The 21923-nt window shown below is 48.5% G+C and overlaps 1 protein-coding gene across 1 annotated transcript; it reads left to right on the top strand.

Annotated features, from left to right (window-relative positions):
* Positions 1–998: 998 nt before the first annotated feature.
* Positions 999–15118, top strand: CCR8 (C-C motif chemokine receptor 8). The gene is made up of 2 exons (XM_017344287.3): positions 999–1147; positions 12655–15118. The coding sequence occupies exon 2, from the start codon at positions 12669–12671 to the stop codon at positions 13734–13736; it is 1068 nt and encodes a 355-aa protein (XP_017199776.3). The 5' UTR covers positions 999–1147; positions 12655–12668; the 3' UTR covers positions 13737–15118.
* Positions 15119–21923: the final 6805 nt, after the last annotated feature.

The following is a 21923-nucleotide window of genomic DNA, read 5'->3' as shown; positions in this document are numbered from 1 at the left end:
GGGAGGGCCATGATCCTGGCTCTGGCAGGGTCGGCCTCATTCCAAGGCCTCTTCTGCTGGCTGGCCGATGGCTGCCTCTCTGTGTGCCCTCACGTGGCCTTTTCTCTGTGCCTCTGCTCTGTGGGCTGTTGCAGCCACATGGGGAGTGAACCAGCAGATTTAAGATCTCTGTAAGTCGGCATGGAAAGCCAAGACACTCTGGCAAAAAGATCTCTGTGAGTGAGATCCCAGTGGAAAGAACAGGTCTTCAAAGAAGGAGGTACCTTTCTCTGAAGGGAGGAGAGAACCTCCACTTTGACTATGACCTTGTCTAAACAAGATAAGAGTCGGAGAACTCAGAGGGCTTCCATAGCCTTGGAAACTCATGACTGGAGCATAGGGAGATTACTGATGCCATAGACAGGAGTGTCAATTTGTAGAGTCAACAACAGGAGTCACTGTGCACTTACTCCTCATGTAGGATCTTTGTCCTTAGTGTGCTGTACATTGAGATTTAATACTATAACGAGTACTCAAACAATATATTTCACTTTGTGTTTCTATGGGGGTGCAAACTGTTGAAATCTTTACTTAATGCATACTAAACTGATCTGCTGTAAAAAAAAAAAAAAAAAAAAAGAAATTATCAATTCCCAACTTGACTCTCACTGGGATTAAACATGACAATAGGTCTGCTCTGATTTCATCATCATTTAAAAAAATCATCTATTATTTTTCACTTTATGTTTCTGTGTGGGAGCAAACTGTTGAAATCCTTACTTAATGTATACTAACCTGATCTTCTGTATATTAAGATAATCGAAAATGAATCTTGATGTGAATGGAAGGGGAGATGGAGTGGGAAAGGGGAGGGTTGCGGGTGGGAGGGACGGTATGGGGGAGAAGCCATTGTAATCCATAAGTCGTACTTTGGAAATTTATATTCATTAAATAAAAGTTAAAAAAAAAAGAAAAAAAAAGATCTCTGTAAGTCTATAAATAAATCTTAAAAAAAAAAAAAAAAAGGCTCAGAGCTGGCTTCCTCCCTCTCTGCTGTTGGACGCGTGAGAACACCTCCAGAGGAGCTGCTGCTGGCACATTGGGGTGGAGACTCTGAGAGGAACAAATTAGCGACACTGACACCTCCAGCACCAAGCCTCAAAGCAAGGTATGTTGATAAGCTGCCCTGGGGAAAAAGGGTAGGAGTAGACAGGGAGAGTCAAAAGGAAGGTGAATATTTTAGGGTCTGGCACAAAAGGCAAACGGTTTTTAATCTTTGTCTTGCCTCTGTCTTAGTGTCCTCGGCTCTGGCTCAAGTCGTACCTTTTTCTCTGCACGTTGCTAGCAGGGAGACAGAGCTCTTAGGGAAATAGTAAGAAAACACTCCTCCTATCACCGGGCTTCTAGGGTTGTCTGTCCTGGTGCTGGCTCCGGAGTTCCGTCAGATAACTGAAGGACACCTGGCATCATTCTTAAGGGAAGAACCTAGCAGATTTACTCGGCTACAAAGTCGTCTAAAACTTGGGAATCAGGTAAACTGGGCTACAAAAGGTCAGAGCTTTTTACTCTGCCTGCAGAAGGTAGAAGTATGATAAAGAACAGGCTCTGGGATAGATAGGTGGGACTGCAGGTCGAGACCCGTGCCTCACCCTCTATGTGAATTCAGGCACTGTAGTGCGCTCTCTGAGACTCGGTTAAGATTGCAACGCGAGAAATAGCAAGGGATTGGCACCGGCTTCACAGAGGTCCATGAGGGAAAAGCACAGTGACACACCTGAAACTGTTGCCTCCCCTTAACAAGAGGTGGGTGTTGTTAACACTCTCTGGAGGTTTTATTTATTTATGTTTTATAATACAACTTATAACTATAATTCATAAATATAATATTTCATTATTTTATAAATATAATTTTAATAATATTTTTATACTGTGGAACCTGGTCATGCAGTTATTTTCATTATTTTCTTACTATTGCTCTTTAAAGTGGCTGTCTTTTTAAAAAAAATTGATACATGCATTGCACATAATTATGGGAAACAGGAAGATAATTTGATGCTTATCTACATGCAGCGATCAAACCAACATAAATAGCATTTCCATCTCTGCCTTTCAAATAATAAATAAATAAATCTTAAAAAAAAAAAGAATAAAGAAAAAGAAAGAGATCTTCCATGCCCTGGTTTATTTTCCAAATGGCCTCAATGGCTGGGGCTGGACCAGGCCAGGCCAAAACCGGGATCCCAGAACTCTATCCAAGTCTCCTGTGTGGGTGGCGGGAGCCAAAGCACCTGGGCCGTCTTCTGCTGCTTTCCCAGGCACATTAGCAGGGAGCTGGATTGGAAGCCGAGCAGCTGGGACTCGAACTGGTGGTCATATGGGATGCTGGCATCACAGAGGGTGGCTTAACTTGCTGTGCCACAAGGCCAGTCCAAAACATTTTGTCATTTCTTTGTGTTAGGAGCTTTTGTATTCTTCTTTTCTAGTTATTTTGAAATGCATACAAAATTGCTGTAGACGACAATCACTCTACTGTGCTAAGGAACACTAGGACTAATACCTCCTATATAATTGTGGTGGTTATGTATCTTGGTTATATATGGTTATATATGGTTAATATCTAATATCTGTCTATCCCTCACACCCTTATGCTTCCCGGTCTGGAACAACCACTGTTCTACTTTTTGCTATGAGATTAACTTTTTGAGCTTCGACAAATGAGTGAGAGCAAGTGCTATTGGTCTTTCTGTGCCTGGTTTATCTCACTTGACTTGGTGCCTTGTAGTTCCATTCATGTTGCTGCAAGTGATAGGATTCCATTATTTTCAAGGCTGCGCGATATTTCACTGTATATATTATATAGCACATTTTCTTATGTTCTGATGGATGCTTTGACTCCGTATCTTGGCTATTGTGGGACTGCGGGACTGCAGGCATGTCTTCGATATACAGGGATTTCATTGACCCAATAGTGGGAGAGCTGGGTTAGGTTCTCTTTTCAGTTTTTTGAGGAGTCTCCATTCGATTTTTCATAATAGCTGCACTAATGGAGTTCATACTCCTTCATAATGGAGTCCCTGCTTCCTCTGTACTCTTGCCAGCATTTTTTCTTTGGTTGGTTTTGTGTGTGTGATGCCTAGTCTGACTAGGGAGCGAGGTGCTATCTCATTGTGGCTTGATTTGCATTTTCTTGATGTTTCCTGATACTGAGCATTCTTTCATGTGCTTGTTGGTAATCTATCTGTCTGCTTTTGAGAAACATCTGTTCAGGTCATTTGCCCTTTTTTGAACTGGTTTGCTTTTTGTTTGTTTGTTGCTGTTGAGTTGTTCTGAGTTGCTCATGTTCTGGGTGGTGATCCTTTGTCAGGTGAGTGGCTGGCAGACATGTCCTCCGTCCTGCAGGTTGTCTCCACGTTGTTGATTGCTTCCGTGGCTGTTCAGAAGCTTTTTAGTTTGATTTAATCTTGTCTGTCTACTGTTTGCTGTTGTTTCATGTGGTTTGAGTTCTTGTGCAAACAAGTTCTTGCCGAGTCCCTTCCATGACTACACATACATATGTCTCATTTTAATCATATCCTTAAACATTTTAAGTTTAACTGACATATAAAAATTATATATAAATTTATGAGGTACCATGTGATGTCTTGGTTTATGTGTTATGTTCTGCAGGGTTCAGTTTAGGGTAAACATAACTATCTCAAGCACTTATAACTCTTTTTTATGAAAACATCCAAAATTCTCTCACATATAAGTATAAATACATAAAAAAATTAGCTGTTATTTACAGTCAGCATACTGTGCAGTAGAACACAATAGACCCTCCTTCTCCTGTTTCTAACTTAGTACCCGTTAATCAGTCCTTCCCCATCCATCCCTACCCTCTTGTGTCCCCAGCATTCTGTTCTCAACCTCTGTGAGGTTGATTGTTGCTTTGGATTCCATGTGTGAGTGAAACCATGTAGCACTTGTCTTTTTTTGCTGTGTTTACTTCACTTAATGTAATTACCTCCATGTTGCCACAAACGGCAGTGTTTCATCCTTTTAATGGCTAAATAATACTCTCTCGTATATCATATCACATCTTATTTATCTAGTCATCAATTGATGGACACTTAGTTTGCTTCCATTTCTTGGATGTTGTGAATAGTGCTGCGTTAAATGCACAGTAACGTGCAGACGTCTCTTTGACAGATTCATTTCATTCCCTTTGGATGTATATACCCAGTAACGGAGTTGCTGGATCATGCATAGTTCTATTTTTAAATTTTTGGGGAGCTGCCTCACTAATGTCCACAGTGGTTATTCAAATTTACATTCCTACCAAGAGTGTTTAAGGATTCCCTTCTCTCCACATCTTCGCCAGAATTTGTTATTTCTTTTCTTTCTTTCTTTTTTTTTTTTTTTTGATAATAGCCATCTACCTGGAGTGAGGTGTGGTTTTTATTTACATTTTAATTTATATTCTATTTGCATTTTCCTGAAGATTAGTGATGTTGATCATTTTTTAATGTGCCTCTTGTTCTTTTATGTCTTCTTTTGAAAAATAGCGATTTAGGGGCCGGCACCGTGGCTCACTTAGTTAATCCTCCTCCTTCGTCACCGGCATCCCATGTGGGCACCGGCTTCTGGTCCCGGTTGCTCCTCTTCCAGTCCAGCCCTCTGCTGTGGCCCGGGAGTGCAGTGGAGGATGGCCCAAGTCCTTGGGGTCCTGCGCCCACATGGGAGACCAGGAAGAGGCGCCTGGCTCCTGGCTTTGGATCGGTGCAGCGCCGGCCGTAGCGGCCATTTGGGGGGGTGAACCAATGGAGGGAAGACCTTTCTTTCTGTCTCTGTGTCTCACTGTCTAACTCTGCCTGTGAAAGGAAGGAAGGAAGGAAGGAAGGAAGGAAGGAAGGATGGAAGGAAGGAAGGAAGGAAGGAAGCTATTTAGATCTACTGCCTATTTTTTTTTAAGATTTTATTTATTTATTTGAAAGGTAGTTACAGACAGTGTGAAAGACAGAGAGAAAGGTCTTCCTTCCACTTGACTCACTCCCTAAATGGCCACAACTGCTGGAGCTGCACGGATCCAAAGCCAGGAGCCAGGTGCTTCCTCCAGGTCTCCCATGTGAGTACAGGAGCCCAAGGATTTGGGCCATCTTCTATTGCTTTTCCAGGCCATAGCAGAGAGCTGGATCAAAAGTGGAGCAGCCCGGACTAGAACCAGAACCCATAGGGGATGCCAGCGGTGCAGGTGGAGAATTAACCTACTGTGCCACAGTGCCGGCCCCACTACTACCTATTTTTTTTTAAGATGTATTTATTTATTTGAATGTCAGAGTTACACAGAGAGAGGAGAGGCAGAGAGAGAGAGAGAGAGAGAGAGAGAGAGAGAGAAGTCTTCGATCTGCTGGTTCACTCCCCAGATGGCCGCAATGGCTGGAATTGTGCCGATCTGAAGCCAGGAGCCAGGAGCTTCTTCCGGGTCTCCCACACAGGTGCAGGGGCCCAAGGCCTTGGGCCATCTTTTACTGCTTTCCCAGGCCATAGCAGAGAGCTGGATCGGAAGTGGAGCAGCCGGGTCTCGAACTGGCACCCATATGGGATGCTGGCACTTCAGGCCAGGGCATTAACCAGCTGCACCATAGTGCCGGCCCCTACTACCTATTTTTAGATTGATTTATTTGTTCCTGTCCTAATGAGTTGAGTTCCATATATGTTAATTTTTAACCCCCTGTCATATGTATAATTCGAAAATATTTTCTCCCATTATGTAAGTTGTCTCTTTACTTCTTTGTTTCCTGTCCTATGAAAATCCTTTGTAATGTAATGAAATTCCATATATTTTTTACCTTTGTTTCCTGTGTTTTCAGAGTCTTTTCCATAAAATCCTTACACTTCCTGATGGCCTGCGGTGTTTTCCTCTAAGATTTTTTTATAATTTCAGGTTACATTTAAGTATTTAATTCTTTTTTAAGTTAATTTTTGTACATGGTGAAAGGTAGGGAGTGTCCAGTTCCGTTTTTCCATGTGTGAATATCAAAATTCCCCGCACCACATACTGAAAAGACGGTTGTTTCTGTGCTGTGTGTTTTTGCATCTTTGCTGGGGATCAGTTGTAGACTTCTGAGCTTACTTCCAGGCCCTCTATTCAGTGGATCTGCTGCCTTCTGATACTTCTGTCTTTACTTGCTGGCATCTCTCCCTTTCAGTTTGAAGAGCTCTAGCACGTCTTGTGGACACACCTGGTGTCGATACATTCTCTCAGCTTTTGTTCGGGAACGTCTTTGAACTCTCCTTCATATCTGAAGTTTGCTTGGTGCGCTGTTCCTGGTCGGCAGTATTTTTCCTTCAGTACATTCTTTTCTGACTTGAAAAGCTTCTGCTGAGGGGCCGGCGCTGTGGCACAGCGGGTTAAGGCCCTGGCTGAAGCGCCGGCATCCCATATGGGCACCAGTTCTAGTCCCCGCTGCTCCACTTCTGATCCAGCTCTCTGCTATGGCCTGGGAAAGCAGTAGAAGATGGCCCAAGGCCTTGGGCCCCTGCACCAGCATGGGAGACCCAGAAAAAGCTCCAGGCTCCTGGCTTTGGATTGGCCCAGCTCCGGCCATTGTGACCATCTGGAGAGTGAACCAGCGGATGGAAAACCTTTCTCTCAGTCTCTACTTCTCTCTGTAACTCTGTCTTTCAAATAAATAAAATAAATCTTTAAAAAAAAAAAAAAGAAAAAGACAAGCTTCTGCTGAGAATTCTGGGACACCTTCATGTGGTGTTTCCTGCTGTTTGCAGTTTTTGAGAATTCTCTGTCTTAGCCTTGCAGAACTGGCTTGTAGTATGTTCTGGCATAGACTTAGAGAAGTTGAGTCTGATGAGTAACCTTTGACCTTCCTGTTCTGGAAAGTTACATCTATCTCCAGGCTTAGGAAATTTTCTGTTATTGTCTACTTGAATATGCTTTCTGTCCCCATGACCATCTCAAACTCCTCTTGAACCCCAATAACTTGGATATTTCTTCTTTGAATGCCCTCCCGAAGTTCCCATAGGATTCCTTCATCCCTCTTCATTCTTTCTTTCTCCTCTGATTGTATATTTTCAAATAGATGGTCTTTGAGCTCACCAGTTCTCTTTTCTGTCTAATCTGTCCTGCTGTTGGTGCCTTCTATCAAATTTTAAATTTTGTTATGTTTATTTTTCAGCTCAGTGTTTTCTGTTCCATTTTAAAAAAAAAACTTACATGTCTGTTAAGTTTGTCTCTTAGAGTATGGACTAATTTCTCTGACCATTAAGTTTCCAAAAACAGCTATTTTATTTATTTTTATTTTTATTTTTTATTTTTTTGACAGGCAGAGTGGACAGTGAGAGAGAGAGACAGAGAGAAAGGTCTTCCTTTGCCGTTGGTTCACCTTCCAATGGCCGCTGCGGCCGGCACACCGCGCTGATCCGAAGGCAGGAGCCAGGTGCTTCTCCTGGTCTCCCATGGGGTGCAGGGCCCAAGAACTTGGGCCGTCCTCCACTGCACTCCCGGGCCACAGCAGAGAGCTGGCCTGGAAGAGGGGCAACAGGGACAGAATCCAGCGCCCTGACCGGGACTAGAACCCGGTGTGCCAGTGCCTCAAGCCGGAGGATTAGCCTAGTGAGCTGCGGCGCCGGCCCTATTTTATTTTAAAGATGTATTTATTTATTTGAAAGGCAGAGTTAACAGAGAGGCAGAGACAGAGAGAGAGAGAAAGAGAGGTCTTCCAGTCAGTGGTTCACTCCCCAGATTACCGCAACTGCCAGAGCTGTGCCGGTCTGATGCCAGGAGCCAGGAGCTTCTGGGTCTCCCATGTGGGTGCAGGGGCCCAAGGACTTGGGCCGTCTTCCACTGCTTTCCCAGGCCATAGCAGAGAGTTGTATCAGAAGTGGAGCAGCCAAGATTAAAGCCAGCACACATATGGAATGCCGGCACTGCAGACGGCGGCTTTACCTACTATGCCACAATGCTGACCACAAAACAGCTATTTTTAATTCTTCAGCAGATAACTTTCATAAAGTTATTGCTATCTGGTCAGTTCTGATACCTTATTTTGCTTGTTAGATGAGGTCATGGTTCCCTAAAAATTCTTTTTTTTTTTTTAAATCAATTAATTTATTTGAAATGCAGAGTCACAGAGAGGCAGAGAGAGAGAAAGGGGAGGGTGTCTTCCATCTGCTGGTTCACTGCCCGAATGGCTGCAATGACTGGAGCTGGGCCAATCCAAAGCCAGGAGCCAGGAGCTTCTTCCAGGTCTCCCATCCAGGTGCAGGGGCCCAAGGACTTGGGCCATCTTCCACTGCTTTCCTAGGCCACAGCAGAGAGCTGGATCGGAAGTGGAGTATCCGGGACTCGAACCAGCGCCCATATGGGATGCCAGCACTGCATCGGCAGCTTTACCTGCTACGCCACAGCACTGACCCCTGAAAATTCTTGATGCTTGTTGGTGTATGACTTCATCTGCACTTTGAAGGATCAGTCTTAACTTCCTGCTTTTTCCAGTCTTAACAAAGTGGCTTTGCTTCTGCCTGCCTTCCAGAAATTCTAAGCAGTCTGCTTGCTTTCTCTGAACCCACAGACACTTGTATTTCAGCGTTACATAGCACCGTGTGTTCCCGCTTACCACAAACCTATTGTGGATGTACTGCCACCCACATTTGTCCAACTCTGCTGTTGATAGGTTGTACAAAATAAAATGCAGAGTGTCTCAAAGTGTCTGGCAGAGTTCCTCCCGCCTCTTCCTGCGATCACACGGGCTGGAGATCCTGTCCACAGTCATTGCCTCTGGTCATGCACCGCAGGATCCCGCCTGGTCCTGAGCCTGACTGTGAAAGAACAAAGCCATAGGTCCCTATGCAGTGTCCTTCCTTTTCCTCCCTCAAGGGGAAAATCACTGTCTGTCTGTGTTCTGCTGCCTAGGGTTGTAGGGGAAAATGGGGTTGGTCTGCATATGACCACCAGTGTTTCTCACATCTGGATCCCACGGTCCACCAAATTCATTTGGAGCATGGGAGTGGGATCAAGGCCCACGCTGCTGCCAGCTTCCTGGTGCTGAGTTGTATTCACATCCAAGGCCTATCCATCTGCCATAGGTGATGCTGGCCAGGATGCAGTGCGCTGACTGGGCCATGGGTCTCCACTTGGCACTAGGGGAGATGCAGAGGCTCCCCCTGTAGGCACTGGACTGGTGATGGGACTATTAGCGTCTGCCCTGTCTCGGGGTTTACCATTCTGGCACTGAGTCCCAAAACCAAGCCCTGTGCTGAGTTTCGGGACCTGCTCCTCGGTGGCTGGGGTCTTGCCTCCTGGTGTCTACTCAAGGGGTGGTGATGGCAGTCCCTTGGCCACAGAGGCTGACATTAAGCTAGGATGTGCCCGAGTCTCGCAGCTGCAGGGCCCTGAACGGTCCCCCAGGAATGCACCAGGCCTTTGAAGGCAGTGGTAACACAAGCCCAAAGGAGTCTTTCTTTTTTTCTTTTTCTTTTTTTATTTTTTGACAGGCAGAGTGGACAGTGAGAGAGATAGAGAGAAAGGTCTTCCTTTGCCGTTGGTTCACCCTCCAATGGCCGCCGCGGCTGGTGCGCTGCGACCAGCGCACCGTGCTGATCCGATGGCAGGAGCCAGGTACTTATCCTGGTCTCCCATGGGTGCAGGGCCCAAGCACTTGGGCCATCCTCCACTGTACTCCCTGGCCACAGCAGAGAGCTGGCCTGGAAGAAGGGCGACCGGGACAGAATCCGGCGCCCTGACTGGGACTAGAACCCGGTGTGCCGGCGCCACAAGGCGGAGGATTAGCCTAGTGAGCCGCGGCGCCAGCCCAGGAGTCTTTCTTAGCAGGGTCCACTTCACCTGATGCTGAGGATCTGAGTCTTCATTGAGTTGTCGGCTTAGCAGTTGAGATCTTTGAATCTTTTCTGGTGCTGGGTCTTAATGCAGCAGGCTCGGCCCTGAGCTGTAAGGAAAGCTCCTGTACCTGCTTTCTCATTCTACTCCTCAACATCTGAAGTCTGGCTGTGCTGTTTGCTGGCGGTTAGGGGAGGGGTGGTGGAATCTGTCCTTGGGCTGCTTGGCCAACGAGGGTCCACAGGCTCAGTCCCAGGCACTGGCCAGAGGCACGGGTTGTGGGACCCTGTCTAGCAGTGGGTTTTTGCAATGGAGAGCCTGGTACTGGATTTCAGGTCTAAGAGCTGGACTTTTTTTTTTTTTTAAGATTTATTTATTTATTTGAGAGGTAGAGTTACAACAGTGAGAGGGAGAGACAGAGAGAAAGGTTTTCCATTTGCTGGTTCACTCCCCAAATGGCCACAACTGCCAGGGCTGAGCTGATCTGAAGCCAGGAGCCAGGAGCTTCTTCCGGGTCTCCCATGTGGGTGCAGGGGCCCAAGGACTTGGGCCATCCTCCACTGCTTTCCCAGGCCACAGCAGAGAGCTGGACTGGAAGTGGAGCAGCCGAGACTAGAACTGGTGCCCATATGGGATGCCACAGTGCCAGCCCCGAGAGCTGGACTTCATTCCCTCTCCCTCCTCCAGGTGGGAGGTGTCTATCTCCAGGCAGTGCTGCTTGGAGCTAAGGGAGGGGTGATGTGGGCCACTTCCTCCTTCCTGCCTTCACAGAGGTGTGTCTCGTCACTATTATACTAAAACCAGACACTGTCGTTTCCCAGTTGGCTTCCTTAGCTCCTGGGAAGGTGGCTTGATGTGTGATCCAATAGGTGGCTCTACAGAGAGAGGCACGCCAGAGCATCTTACTCAGCCGCCATCTCACTCTACTTCCAACCGTGTCTCCTTTTATGTCCCTCAGAAGAGTATTTAATTGTTTACATAACTGAATTTCACCTTTATTAGGCTTAGGAATGTCCCTAGTGATTGCAGTACTTTTCATTTTTCGTATAATTAGAATAATGTATTTCATATTTTAAAATTAGCTGGTTTCTGGTGCTTAGAAGAGCAATTAAAGGATAAACTAAAGAGTCATTCAAGTGCACATACAAAATAACAAGCAGAGCACAAAATGAGAAACAGGATATTGTATCGTTTATGTAAGTTAAAACTGAATGGCCGGCGCCGCGGCTCAACAGGCTAATCCTCTGCCTAGCGGCACCCGCACACCGGGTTCTAGTCCTGGTCGGGGCACCGGATTCTGTCCCGGTTGCCCCTCTTCCAGGCCAGCTCTCTGCTCTGGCCAGGGAGTGCAGTGGAGGATGGCCCAGGTGCTTGGGCCCTGCACCCCATGGGAGACCAGGAGAAGCACCTGGCTCCTGCCATCGGATCAGCGCGGTGCGCCAGCCGTGGCGGCCATTGGAGGGTGAACCAACGGCAAAGGAAGACCTTTCTCTCTGTCTCTCTCTCTCTCACTGTCCACTCTGCCTGTCAAAAAAAAAAAAAAAAAAAAGTTAAAACTGAACACAAAACAGTAGTCCATAGTTTTATGGATACGTATGGAAAGGAAAGGAAGAGAAGGGGAGGGATCGGGGACCCATGTTCATGACTCAGTTTACTTTAGTTACCTCTCCAAGGCTCAGGGTCCAAACTGACTCACACCGCGAGTGACGGCTTCCGCGTCTGCATGTGAGGGATTCACAGTGTATTCCACAGCATTTCCCAGTGTCTTAGATTTTTAAAAAGATTTTATTTATTTATTTGTTTATTGACAGGCAGAGTTAGACAGTGAGAGAGAGAGAGAGAGAGAGAGAGAGAGAGAGAGAGAGAGAAAGGTCTTCCTTCCGTTGGTTCACCCCCGAAATGGCCACTATGGCTTGTGCACCGCACTGATCCGAAGGCAAGAGCCAGGTGCTTCCTCCTGGTCTCCCATGTGGGTGCAGGGGCCCAAGCACTTGGGCCATCCTCCACTGCACTCCTGGGCCACAGCAGAGAGCTGGCCTGGAAGAGGAGCAACCGGGACAGAATCCGACGCCCCAACCGGGGCTAGAACCCGGAGTGCTGGTGCCACAGGCGGAGGATTAGCCTAGTGAGCCATGGTGCCTGCAGATTTTATTTATTTATTTGAAAGGCAGAGTTACAGAGAGGCAGAGAGAGAGAGGGAGAGAGAGAGAGAGAGAGAGAGAGCGCGATAAAGAGGTCTTCCATCTGCTGGTTCACTCCTCAAATGGCCGCAACAGCCGGAGCTGCACTGATCTGAAGCCAGGAGCCAGGAGCTTCTTCTGGGTCTCCCACACAGGTGCAGGGGCCCAAGGGCCTGGGCCATCTTTACTGCTTTCCCAGGCCATAGCAGAGAGCTGGATCGGAATTGGAGCAGCTGGGACTCAAACAGGTGCCCACTTGGGATGCTGGCACTGCAGGCAGCGGCTTTAACCGCTACACCACAGTACCAGCCCCCATTGTTTCAAATTTTTAAAAAATATTTTATTTATTTATCTGAGAGACATACCTCTCACCCACTGATACACACACACACATACACACACACACACTCCCCAGTCCAGTAGAAGCCAGGAGCTGAGAACTCAGTCAAGGTCCTCAACATGGGTGGCAAGGAGCGAGTGACCTGAGCCATCCCTGCTGCCTCCCAGGGTCTGCATGAGCAAGAAGCTGGAGCCAGGCGCTGGGGCTGGCAGTCCGGCTCAGGTGCTCTGATGTGGAATGCAGGCATCCTACGCAGCGCCTTAACTGCCAGGCCAAATGTCCGGTGTGGGGAATGACCCTCTCTCCTGGGTTTCTATAAGCAGGTCCCCTCGCCTTGATGGATTACACCCTCGAGCCCAACGTGACAGCAGTGACTGACTACTATTACCCTGATATCTTCTCGAGCCCCTGTGATGGAGAACTTACCCAGAGACGCAGCAAGTTGCCGCTTGCCATCTTCTACTGCCTCCTGTTCGTGTCAGGCCTGCTGGGAAACGGTCTGGTCATCCTGGTGCTTGTGGCCTACAAGAAGCTGCAGAGCATCACGGACATCTACCTCTTGAACTTGGCCCTGTCGGACCTGCTCTTCGTCTTCTCCTTCCCCTTTCTGACCCACTATCAGCTGGACCAGTGGGTGTTCGGGACTCCGATGTGCAAGCTGGTGTCTGGCCTCTATTACATCGGCTTCTTCAGCAGCATGTTCTTCATCACCCTCATGAGCGTGGACAGGTACCTGGCTGTCGTCCATGCTGTGTGTGCCCTCAGAGTGAGGACGGCCAGGACGGGCGTGGCTCTGAGCCTGGCCGTGTGGCTGACCGCCATCATGGCCACCAGCCCGTTGCTGGTGTTTTATCAGGTGGTCCCTGAAGACGGCATTCTGCAGTGTTACTTGTCCTACAACCAGCAGACTCTGAGGTGGAAGATCTTCACCCACTTGGAAATGAACGTCTTGGGCCTGCTGATCCCCTTCGCCGTCCTCATGTTCTGCTATGTCCGCATCCTGCAGCAGCTGAGACATTGCCAAAACCACAACAAGACCAAGGCCATCAAGCTGGTGCTCATTGTGGTCCTTGCGTCCTTGCTCTTCTGGGTCCCCTTCAACGTGGTCCTCTTCCTCACCTCCCTGCACAACATGCACGTCTTGGACGGCTGTGTCATAAACCAGCGGCTGATTTACGCCACCCACGTCACGGAGGCCATTTCCTTCACGCACTGCTGTGTGAACCCTGTCATCTATGCCTTCATGGGAGAGAAGTTCAAGAAATACCTCTCCGACATATTTCAGAAGAGCTGCAGCCACGTCGTCTTCTACATAGGCAGGAACGTGTCCCGGCAGGGCTACGAGAGGTCATCTTCCTTCCCCCCGTCTTCCTCGCGTTCCTCCACCATGGACCACATCTTGTGAGGAGGGGCCCTCAAAGCAGGTGTCTGCTTTCGTCACCACTCTTCTCTAAAGAGGCAACAGTGACTTATATAGGAATCGAAGGTCACACGAAGAAAAACTCTCAGAACTTTGGTTATGGATCTGAAACATATCATATGATATTCAATGAATTCCTATTATTGCAGGTCAATCTCAACTTTCAAAAACTGTGTCACTCTTTTCAGTAGTCTGCTGTTAAGTAAGATGTTAGTGGTAGGGTATTTTTAAAATCATAATCTTAAAGAAGTTACCTTCTTTTTTTTTTTTTTTTTGACAGGCAGAGTGGACAGTGAGAGAGAGAGACAGAGAGAAAGGTCTTCCTTTGCCGTTGGTTCACCCTCCAATGGCCGCCGCGGCCGGCGCGCTGCGGCTGGCGCACCGCGCTGATCCGATGGCAGGAGCCAGTAGCCAGGTGCTTTTCCTGGTCTCCCATGGGGTGCAGGGCCCAAGCACCTGGGCCATCCTCCACTGTACTCCCTGGCCAGAGCAGAGAGCTGGCCTGGAAGAGGGGCAACCGGGACAGAATCCGGCGCCCCGACCGGGACTAGAACCCGGTGTGCCGGCGCCGCTAGGCGGAGGATTAGCCTAGTGAGCCGCGGCGCCGGCCAGAAGTTACCTTCTGTTCTTAACTTTCTGAATGTCTGTATCATACATGAATTTAAATTTTATCAAATACCTTTTCCTTATATTGGGATTGTCCTAGAGTTTCCCCCCGTTATTCTACTAATTTGGTATACTACACTAATTTCCTACCCTAAATCAACCTATATTTTCCCTGAAAAAAAAATAAAAAGACCTCTTGGTCATAGTAATTTTTAAACATATTTTTCTTTTCTTTCTTTCTTTCTTTCTTTCTTTCTTTCTTTCTTTCTTTCTTTCTTTCTTTCTTTCTTTCTTTCTTTTTTGACAGGCAGAGTGGACAGTGAGAGAGAGAGAGAAAGGTCTTCCTTTGCCATTGGTTCACCCTCTGATGGCCGCCGTAGCCAGTGTGCTCTGGCCGGCGCACCGCGCTGATCCGATGGCAGGAGCCAGGTGCTTCTCCTGGTCTCCCATGGGGTGCAGGGTCCAAGCACTTGGACCATCCTCCACTGCCTTCCCGGGCCACAGCAGAGAGCTGGCCTGGAAGAGGAGCAACTGGAACAGAATCTGGCACCCCGACCGGTACTAGAACCTGGTGTGCCAGCGCCGCAGGCGGAAGATTAGCCTAGTGAGCCGCGGCGCCGGCCAACAAAATTTTCTTTTTAATTGACTCATAGAACCTGTACATTTATTTCTGCTGTTCAGTGTATGGCCACGCCTGTGTGCAATGGGTAATGATTAAATCATGCTGACTGGCGTATTCACCCCCTCAGACAGTTATTCTATCTTTGGGTCATGGTCATTTTAATAAAGAATTTTATTCTCTGAGGAGTTTTGCATCTGTGTTCATGAGAGATACTGCCCTGTAATTTGTCTTTTCTATGATATCCTACTTGCTGGTTCTCTCCCCAAATGTCTGCAACAGCCAAGGCTTGGCCAGGTTGAAGCCGGAAGCCAGGAACTCAATTCAGGTCTCCCGTGTGGGTAGGTAGCAGGGACCCCCCTGCTTGAGCCGTCACCCGCTGTCTCCTAGGGTGCACATCAGCAGGAAGCTGGTATCAGGAATGTTACTGGAGCTCAAATCCAGGCCCTTTGCTATGGGATGTGGGCATCCCAAGTGGTGTTTTAACTGCTGTGTCAAATGCCTGTACCCCGTAGTCTTTTTAATGCAAAAAGATGTGAGTTCGTCTCCCTTTTTCGGTCCTGCTTTGTGATCAGTCATACCAGAAGAGGAACTCTCTTCACTCGGAATTTCCAGAGTCTGAAATCCATGTAGCAATGTCCTTATACTCTGCCTCTCTGGAGCTGTCACTGAACTCTTCGCTGTCATCTCTGGGCTGAAGGCCTCTGTTCTCTGGGTGTGATCTCTTCTACTGACGGCACTGAGCGTGTCGAGACATGGAAAGTTCTGATTGTAAATGCCCAAAGTGTTTCTTAGGTCTTTGGCAGACTCTTATCATTCAGAATAGATGATTTGGGGCTCTGGAGAGCTCTCGCACGTACTGGTCTGAGGATTGAGATGTCTGTGTCCAAGCCAAAGGTTTTGGTCCACTAGGGTTCCCAGCAGGAGTGCTGACCGCTACTGGCTGTGTAGCCTCCCTAGTAACTCCCTGGTGCTTCCTGCTCCTCCGGTGGCACTCTGAACCAGACCATGCTCTGAGCTCTGGGCATCTCCTGGACTTGCGGGAGAGCTGCAGTAAGGACACGGGTGTCCATGACCCCGTACTTGGAACTCCACCGTTACAGAGTATTGCAGGGTCATTTATGTCCCTGTGTGTGTCGCCATAGTTGTCTATGAGAAGTCCCTAAGCGCGGGGAGAGTCGGTTCATTCAAACCCAGAGCGAAGAGGGCTGCTGCCTGAATTTCTAATATCCAGTTCGTGATCTTCCTCTTCTAATCGGCACGTGTGGTCCATTCGCGTTTGTTGGAAACACACGAAGCAACAGCACAAGAGGCAGTAGAGGCTCGGTGGAGGAATAAATAGAATAAAACATTTATGTTGTTTTTCATTCCTCCAGGAGCTTCGAAATCCTACGTTAAGAATAACTGCAATAAGTAACTTGTCTCTATAAATATTGTCATTTCCAGAGTAACTGGTGAAAAAAAGTATAAGAGCATATAACTAAAAGTCTAATAAAGGGAAACAGAATTAGGACAATACTTGGTTAATTCAAAAGAAGCCAGGAAAATAACCAGAAGCAGGTATAACCAACAGAAAACAAATAGCAATACAGTAGAATTAAATCCAACCCTATCAATAACAGATATCAATCCAAGGCTCTCATTGAGTTGTTTGACCAACCTGGAAAGCTCCTGCTGCTAACACTCCTTTTTAAAAAATTGCGGTAAAACGCACGTACCCTTCTGAAGTGGACATTTCAGCAGCATTTAGTGCACTCACGATGTTTAGTGGGTTCACCACTGTCGAGTTCCAGAACTTTCATCATCCCGAGTGGAAGCGCAGATCATTAAGCGACCACTCCCTGTTCCTTTTCCCCTATACCCTGTCAGCTCTACACTGCTTTCTGTCTCTGGATTTCATATTAGCAGAAGCCTACCATATGTGGCCTTGTGTCTGGCTCCTTTCATTTAGAAAGATATTTTCAAGTCTAGACTCCTTCATATGTGAGAAAAATGAGCGCTCATTTCTACCCTTGGTAGTGTCTGCCTAGGTCTGTCAGACCGAGCCTGCCATTGAAGAAAAGGGAAAAACTGGAGGAAAACTGAAACGTGCTTGTCTATAGTTGCTTGAAAGCTAATGCATAATTATAAGATTTTGGAAAAGACGTAATTCCAAAGAGGTAAGCTCAGCATTTGGGTCTATTTTTTCTCCTGGAGATATTTGGCTACATCTGAGAACAGGAGTTAGATTTTTAATTGGCTCACGGGAGAAACAAATTAAAGTTGGACCCCAGGACCTTCCAAAGACAGATGCAGTTAAGTCCTCTTTTAGGTTGGGTTTGGTTAGGCGATTTCTCAGGGTTAGGACAAACCAGAAAGACAGTGACCCTTGGAGAAACTTACTCCCAGTTATCTCAATTCCGAGGAATTGATTGGAGAGAATCTCATAGGAACCAGACAGAATCAAACATTAACCCCCTTTGGAAAAATCTAGTATTCTACACTTGGATCATTTCTACAGTTTTCCAAATAGTTTTGAAAATGTATACTGTGTGTGGCACACGGGCACATGAAGAGACATGGAAACATAAGACTAGAATCTGCCCGATGACCACAGGCCCTTCTAGTCAATAAATTCTCGAATGAATGAGTCCTAATGGGGTTGTGGTAGGCAGAGTCCACAGCCTTTTTGGACTTTCAGGTCTTAAGCAGGAGTCTTCTCTAGTCAGATATGAAGGACTGTCCCCTCCCCAGTGCTGGCTGGAGCTGGGTCATGGAGGAGAGTGTGGGTGGGTCACGGATAAGACTTCTGGTCACTGGTGCTTTGTGCAGCTCCTTAAAGAAGCAGTTCTTGCTAGGATTGCTACAGCTGTTCCTGGTAAGTTCAAACCCCTGCACCAGGAGTGCGCAACCTGAGGGGGCCTCTAAATAGTACAGCACGCATCTGCAAAACTCCGTGTGCCTTGTCCGCCAGGCCGTCGGCTCTGTCTCCTGTGTGGCCTACATTACGCTGAGAGTCGAGACACAGGCTCTGGACAGGCTAATGATGGACTAATAAAATGTTCAGCCAGAGAAGAACCTGGGGCCCACTTGGTTCAGTCCCCGAAGGCTACCAGTGAAGAAACAGAGGCTAGAGGGGTGACACAGTGAGCTTCTGGCAGGCTGGGTGAGCCTCGGTAACTCCTGATTCTTGGTCCATGGCTCTCTTGCTCCTGTCTGCAGTCACTCCTGGCTTCTCTTAGCACCTGCTCGCCCCACCCGGTCTTCGTAGACTGAATGTGTGAGTTGAGAAGGGGCAGGACTTCACCCCAGTGTCCTCCCTCACTGCAGGGAGTGGGGGGTGGGGTGGGGGGGGTGGAGTATCATCAGGTATCCCACTGACATTTGAGGCCAGGCGCCAGGACCTTTTGGGGCAGGGTGCGTGCTCCCTCTCGTGGTCAATTTGAGCAGATCTTCTGAGCAGGTGAAAGGGAAAGGATGGCAAAGAACAGAAGACACTGGAACACAGTCCGTAAGAAACAAGAGGGACCAGTGCAAACCTCCCCGCTTTACAAACCTCATCAGCCGCGGGGAATTCTGCTTTGTGATTCTGGCAAACATTGCAGGTGTTTTGTGGTGTTTTGTAAGTATTTGGGTTTTATAGATTGGCGTCTTCACTCTGGACCGCTGATTAAGACCCCGATACCCTCCCATTTCTCTTGGAGGTCATACTGTATAAACAAAGTTCCTTTAAGCAAATCCCAGACCTGTGGAGGTTAGCGGAAGGGGTGCAATTGTTCCTTTTACGGAAAAGAGTTTTCTCTCCTGCTTGTTCCTAGAGCCGCCCAAGTTAGTGCATTTCGGGTTAGTTTGAGAGTTCTTCAGTCAGTTCATTGAAAGAGCTGTATCCCAATTTCCCAGTGATGCATTCTCCTTCCAGGCCCTCACACTGAAAATCTCTCTCCCTCCCCGGAAGCTGCTCTCCCGGCCTCCAGTCAGTTGTGCAGGGCCATTCTAGAAGGCCCAGAGAAGACACTAAGAGCAGTGGGCTGTCCCGAGGACTTCGTCTGGTCAAGCGTCCTCCCTGGAGTTCTGCACCTGCCTGAGGCCAGACTGCACTGTGCCGTCCCTCGCACTGGCCTGACTCTTCCCTTTAGTCCGAATGATAGGAGACATGGCGTCTTTTCCGGGATCACGGCGGCAGAGAGACTTGGCTTTGATTATGTCGTCTTCCACGGTGACGGAGTAGAAGGGTGTGTTTGTTGCAGGCTGCGCGCCTCTTGGAGGGGCTGCCTGGGTACAGCATGGACGCCCATCCCAAGCAGCAGCTCAGATGGGGGAGCTTCTACCTGGTCAAGGAGTAGGCAGCAGGGGGAGAGGCCAGTTGGGAGGGTGTGGGTGCCTTCTGCAGAATCTTGCTTCCTGGGCAGGGAGGTTCCTCCAGGCACCCACTCAAGGCGTAGTCCGCTTCTGTTAGGGAATTCGTCCTTGTCAATGTTGATGTCCTCAGGTGCCGGTGAGTAAGCAGTGGCTGTCAAAAGTGAGAAGGGGCTGGCACCACGGCTCACTAGGCAAATCCTCCACCTTGCGGCGCCGGCACACCGGGTTCTAGTCCCGGTTGGGGCGCCGGATTCTGTCCCGGTTGCCCCTCTTCCAGGCCAGCTCTCTGCTGTGGCCCGGGAGTGCAGTGGAGGATGGCCCAGGTGCTTGGGCCCTGCACCCCATGGGAGACCAGGAGAAGTACCTGGCTCCTGGCTTCGGATCAGCGCGGTGCTCTGGCCGCGGCGACCATTGGAGGGTGAACCAACAGCAAAGGAAGACCTTTCTCTCTGTCTCTCTCTCTCACTGTCCACTCTGCCTGTCAAAAAAAAAAAAAAAATTTTAAAAAAAAGTGAGAAGGGTGAGGGCTGGGATATGTTAGACCCTGCACCGAGAGCTTTGGCAATGTTAATGTGCACCAAATGTCTTAAGCAGGAGATAATAGTTTTCCTATTTTATAGATGTGGAAATGCCCCCGCAGGGTCGGCTGGCTGGGAACATGGGTCTTGAGTTATGTTTTCCTGTCTGCAAAGAAAAGCAGCTCCTGAGGGAACACAGGACTGAGGAGAACCTGAGGTGGAGGCAGGGACTGTCCCTTCCTTTGTCACCGCCTCCGGCCCTGCAGGACTGCCCATAGCAGTGCACTGGGGACCATGGCAGAGGCCAGGTTTTCCCATGACGGTGTGCTGCAGTGCTGCTGTGGCCTTCACAGGGACAAGGGCCATCACGTTCCAGAGGCTGGTTGCTTTGCCTGGTTCAAGTTAGGAGTAGGCTGGTGTGGGGTGGGTGGTTCCGTGTCTTACGATGAGGAATTGAGGTTTGCTCCTAGAAGGGACAGCTGCTTTTGGTTTGTAAGCAGAGCAATCCAAGTGTTTCTATCATTCCTTCTTCATCCAAGGACAAAGTAGGAAATTTGGAGATGATCTATGTTGTTGCAACACAAATATATTCTTTTTTTTAATTTTTATTTATTTGACAGGCAGAGTTAGACAGTGAGAGAGAGAGAGTCAGAGAGAAAGGTCTTCCTTCCGTTGGTTCACCCCCCAAATGGCAGCTATGGCCGGCGCTGCGCTGATCCGAAGCCAGGAACCAGGTGCTTCCTCCTGGTCTCCCATGCGGGTGCAGGGCCCAAGCCTTGGGCCATCCTCCACTGCACTCCCGGGCCACAGCAGAGAGCTGGACTGGAAGAGGGGCAACCGGGACAGAACCGGCGCCTCAACTGGGACTAGAACCTGGAGTGCCGGCGCCGCAAGGCAGAGGATTAGCCTAGTGAGCCATGGTGCCAGCCCTCAACACAATCATATTCTACATGAAATGACAATGAACTATTTCTGGCCACCTATAATTTAGAGAGAGCTGACCAAGGGGCCTGCTAATATTTAACTGAGGCCTCAGATAATTACTGAGTCCCTCCCAGAAGAATAATTCTTTATATTTGATTAAGTCTTTGCAGAACACTTCTATATGCATTATGTCATTAGATCATCAGGATAACCTTGGGAGGTAGATAATGTTATCTCCAAGCTGACAGATAAGGAAGCTGGGTGACACACAGCTAGCGGTGGCAAAGCCAGGATCAAATGTCAGAACTGCTACCTGATTCCAAAGTCCACTTACTTTGCACAGTGCTACGCAGCCTCCTGTGGGGCCTCAAGGACTCACAGCCAAGAGCAAGGCACAACAGCTCATATACTCTGCGCTCCCAAGGAGGGGAGCAAGGTGCTATCCGCCAGGGTTACGTGTGTGTGTGTGTGTGTGTGTGTGTGTGTCCTATGTGTAATGTTATCTATGGAGCAGGGGGTCCAGCTGGAAGCCCCTGGCCAGCTGCTGCTGCCGCCTCCAGGTGGAATCCCTTCCTCTGGAACACTTGTTTTGTTCTCAAGGTTTTTCGACTGATTGGATGAAGCCCACCCAGATTATTATTTTTTTAAACATTATTTATTTATCCGAAAGCCAGACGTACAGGGAGGTCTTCCATCTGCTGGTTGACTCCCCACATGGCTGCAATGGCCAGGGCTGGTCCAAGCCGCAGCCAGGAGCTTCTGCCAGGTCTCTCACGTGAGTGGCAGGGGCCCAAACACTTGGACCGTATTCCGCTGCTCTTCTCAGGCCACTAGCAGAGAACTGGATAGGAAGTGGAGCAGCCAAGACTCAACCAGGTGGCACAGCCTGAGCCATTGCGTGGCGGCTGGGCGACCCACAGGGCTGTAGACAGAGTCCAGAAGAGGCGCACACCAGATTCCTAATCACCTAGAGCAGCGCTGTCTAGCAGAAATGCAACGCAAGCATCTTCCGTGAGCTTTGCGAGGACCGCACTGGGTTTCGGCTTCCACCCGGTGCAAGTCGGTAGAGGCTCGGGACGCGAAGAGCGGACCCTGCAGTTCTAGACTCCCCCCACGAGGTGGCAGTGAGGAGCCCACGCTCACTGGGAGCGGGAGGGGCGTCCCGGA

The sequence above is a fragment of the Oryctolagus cuniculus genome, chromosome 10, assembly GCF_964237555.1.
Source record: "Oryctolagus cuniculus chromosome 10, mOryCun1.1, whole genome shotgun sequence".
Classification (NCBI taxonomy): domain Eukaryota; kingdom Metazoa; phylum Chordata; class Mammalia; order Lagomorpha; family Leporidae; genus Oryctolagus; species Oryctolagus cuniculus.
This window is presented reverse-complemented; position numbering and strand designations above follow the sequence as displayed.